General features: G+C 40.9%; 1 protein-coding gene across 1 annotated transcript; it reads right to left on the bottom strand.

The window, feature by feature from the left end:
- Positions 1-786: 786 nt before the first annotated feature.
- On the bottom strand, positions 787-3,556 carry LOC127331249 (obtusifoliol 14-alpha demethylase). The gene is made up of 3 exons (XM_051357327.2): positions 3,445-3,556; positions 2,507-3,010; positions 787-1,951 (listed from the first exon to the last, which is right to left on the bottom strand). Exons 2-3 carry the CDS (start codon positions 2,984-2,986, stop codon positions 950-952), a joined length of 1,482 nt encoding a protein of 493 aa, XP_051213287.1. The 5' UTR covers positions 2,987-3,010; positions 3,445-3,556; the 3' UTR covers positions 787-949.
- Positions 3,557-4,290: the final 734 nt, after the last annotated feature.

Here is a 4,290-nt window from a genome sequence, read left to right on the forward strand (position 1 = left end):
CTGCCAGTCCAGCATCCTTCAAAGGCAACATGCTTGACAGCCACACAGTTACATTTGCAAAGCACAGACATTTCTCCATCATCGGCTCTTCCACAATAATCGGAGTCATACATGCTATTGGGACCCTAACAGAGCGACAAATGTACAAAGTAAAAACCCCAAAAATCGAGCTCAAATCAGAAACCCCCAAATTACTATGAACCCTAACCCTAGATTTTCCACAGAGTGGGTCGGAAATCACTAACCTCGGTGCCTAGAGAGCTCAAGTCATCAGGAGATTCGTCTTCGTCGCTCCAGGAAACCATTCCGGCGGCACGGCGGCAGAGCTTGGTGGCGGCACGGCGACGGCGTTGGGAGGCTCTGTCGACAGCTATGGCAGAGAAGTGAGCGAAGGAGAGAGAGATGAGCTGTCCAGAACCACTTAACACGCAGACCTAACGGCCGTCCACGCCCACTGTCAAAGCATGGACACGTGGCACCTGACAGTGGGCCCAACTTGATAGAAATGTGGTTAAACTAGGCCAAACGTGAAATCAGTGCTGTCTGTCGCGAGCCTGCCCCTGAGTTGGTGTTCATGTGTCGCTTAGCCTCCAACATGTGGTCATGTGACACCGAAGCCTCAATTGTCGTGGTTTCTTGTCATTTTCTCCTCAAATCTTTATGGACTTGGATTTGGGTTTCTATTTTCTCTTATTGTAAGTTGGGTTCAACTAGGAACTTTTATGTTAAATATTTTGTTATGAAACTTCATAGTACCATAATGACCAGGTGGCACAATGCACAATGAGACACATCAAAACCCATATATACCAATCATTTTATTTATTTCTGGGTACATTATCCAAGTCTCTCTCACTCCATGCATTTAAATACATTGTTATGCTTATAGTGATACAAATTTAGCATCTTGCATCCACGCTCATACAAGCAACCCAATATAATTCACAAATTAAGTGCTAACTATATGACGCCTCTTGTAACTAACCATCACTTTCCCTCTAGGACCAGGAATAAATTTTTCCCATTCATCTTCTGGAAATGGAGAAATCAATTTGAGCTCAAAGTTCCTTAGTAAATAGCTCCATATCACTTTGACTTGCATGTAAGCAAAATGCTCTCCCAAGCAAGCATGTCTCCCTCCACTAAAGGATGTGTAAGAGAACTTTCCACCAACTTTATCCTCCTCTCTCCCCTCACTAAAACGATATGGATCATAAATATGTGGATCTTTATAAATGTATGACAGGTTGTTGCTAACTACCGTAGAGCTTGCTAGGGTATGCCCTTCAGGAATCTCATAGGTGGCGCCTTCTCTAGTTTGCACACAAAAGCTCTTTTTTGCATGGCGGATTAGTAGTGATGATGTGGCGTGCATTCTTAATGCCTCTTTGATGCAGAAATGTAAGGTACCCATCTCCGATAAGATCTTGTAATCTATGTGATCTCCGTATTTTCCCATGACTTTCTTTTGTTCTTCAATTGCAGCAACACAATACTTTTCATGGCTGAGTAAACATGCTCCCGTCCAAGTGGCAGTGTTTGAGCTCGAGTGGTGCCCACCGAATAGCAAGGCAATGAGTAACCCGGTGATTTCATCATCAGACATGGAGTACTCATCCTTGTATTGCGAGTCTATGAAGTTCTGCAACACATCAACACCAATACGGCCCGAGTTTTTACGCAATCTCACAATATTACCGAACATTTGTCCTAGTTTAGTGCGTGCTTTGTCACGCTGCTGGTGTGATGGGATTGGAAGATATGGGAAAAAGAAGCTGAATAAGTGCAAGCCATTGTGATCGATATCATGCAGGAGAGTGGAGACTTCGACTAACATCTTCCCCCGGATATCCACTCCAAGCAAACACCTACCAGCGATCAACATGAGCATGTTCCCAATCTCTTGCTTTAGATCAATTGTGCCTTCCTCACCCCAGTTTGAAAAGTAATCCTAAAAATGTATTTGAACACATCGTGAGATACTAGCTTGATCATATTTAGGAAACAAGTTTTAAAGCTTCAAGCTTCAAATTTAAATATTTCGGAACACAGTGTCATATACAGAGGAAGGACAAAAATAAAGATGGTCACGTGATCCATAGGGGGAAATATAACATCCCCATCTCTAATTGCTAAGCTGATGCTAAAGTCGCAAGTAAGACAGTAGACAACAAGATTGAAAAGCAAAAGGTCAAGTTTGAACTTGCTCCATATGTGGCCAAAATGCTCCCGGCAACAATAGACATTAAGATCTGTATATGTGGACAGTTGCCATTATCTCAAAATGAATTTATCAATCTCGGAAATAAGTTTGTCTTCTATCAAATCAACTCCTGAGTTGACCATATCTTAGTTTGTATCCAAGTTTCATTATTCTAATGTTTGAAAAGCTCAAACTCCAAACTATTTCATACTAATTTCATTTGGTGAAACCATTATTTAAAGTATATTTGCAATACACAATAATGGTAGCAGTAAGAGTAAACATAATAAAAATAAGCTTTACCTGCACTTCATGAACCAAAGAGTCAACATGGTTTTTCAACTTCATTGGTTGTATAGCATCGGTGCAAAACCGGATCTGCCTGCTTCTTGTTGCCAAATCCACGTCATACAGAACTCCTTTGCCAAAAATGGGCACAGTAAATTCATACAAATTGTCTATACTGATCTCGGATTCTGGCGCTTGATAAAAATGAGCCGTGACCTCTGGCCCTACTAGAAATGTAACTTTCTTCACCCCAAAAAAGCTTAACGTGAACACGCTGCCTAACTTTGTATGCATGTCTTGGATCACTACTTGCTGGCCTTTCGTAAGAAGTGTAGGCAAAGCTGACATCATATAAACCCAACTCACAACAGGTGGAACAGGTCTTTGATTCTGCACTGGACCAACTATTCTTCTTATAACTAGCTTTATGACAATCATAGTGAGTAACAACGCTATTACAGTCAAACACGGCGTTACAGCCATTTCGGTGTACATCAGGCTCTCGTGGAGGTAACCAGCCTAGCAAAAGTTCACATATATGTTAATTACTGCATATGTAGTACCACATAAAAATACTAGCTTTACAGTACATATGTAGTTAAACTCATATAATATATAGTTGTGTACATAATTCTTGTTGAAATTCAGCCAATACCATTTCCATCATAGAAATACAAGTAAATTCTTTTTTCACCCTGTAATTTTGAGAGATTATACCATTTTTTAAAAATATCTCCACTTTTGATCTAGTTGTGGCATAATCAATAAATTACCACATTTATTGTTTTCCTCATATTGAAAAGCTGGATGCATTCGTTTGAACACGACAACGCAGCTAACTAGGTAGACGTTGTATAAGATATGTAAAAGTTAATAAACGTTGATACAATAAGGCAAAAGTAAAAAAGAGGAAATCTCTAGAAATATAAAGAGAGAGAGAAAGAGACACACACCGTACGCTTCTGTCCTGATTGAACCTGCAAGCCTGCGATTGTTTGTTATGAAGCGAAGATAGATCAAGAGATTAGTGAGAAGGAGAGCACGTATGACTTTTCATCTTTGTAGAACGATGGCAATAATTAGCGAAGGAATCAGGTGTTTTATAGGCGGAGTACCCCGGAGTAGTTGGAAGCTAGTATAATCATACGTACTTATTTTAGCTACAGTACAACACTGTTTTTTATAGTACAGTACAAAACTGTTAGCGACGGGATCATACAGCTCATCTAGCTTAAGTCAACAGAGAGAATTGTAAACGAATAATAAATGTAAAGGGCAAATCATGGCAGGCTCACAAAACAAATGGCCCGTTCAAAGTTCGGAGTATCTGGAAAACGAGAGAACAGAAAGAACATTTCCCGTGGGAGTGACGGCTACGGAGGATGCTCTGCACCGGAAATAGTTATTTTGACTTCCGAGGCTTTGGGTTGAGGTTTCGTTTAATGCAAATGCAATCGCCGGGGAAGGTTCCTGCCCTGACAATCAAAAGAGAGCACATAGTACTATATGTGGAGATGATTAAATCAAAACAGAGATGCAGGTTTGGCAAGCAGTTGTCAGGTTCCCAAGTCGGAATTCAGATGTTGATTCATCGAACCGCCGTAGCAAGATTGGATCTCGCAAATCTGGGGGAGTGATAGTGGAAGGAAAGCTCCTACTCCACTGCCGAGACAGGACATACAAGACTTGTTAGATGTACAAAGGTGGGTGCTAACCGAGCTACAGAGGTGGCTCACATGGTTATTTACCCAACTCAGACAACCTTTGTGACGGGTAGACATATTTTAAAGGGTGTCGTA

This window comes from Lolium perenne, chromosome 2, assembly GCF_019359855.2.
Source record: "Lolium perenne isolate Kyuss_39 chromosome 2, Kyuss_2.0, whole genome shotgun sequence".
NCBI classification, from domain to species: domain Eukaryota; kingdom Viridiplantae; phylum Streptophyta; class Magnoliopsida; order Poales; family Poaceae; genus Lolium; species Lolium perenne.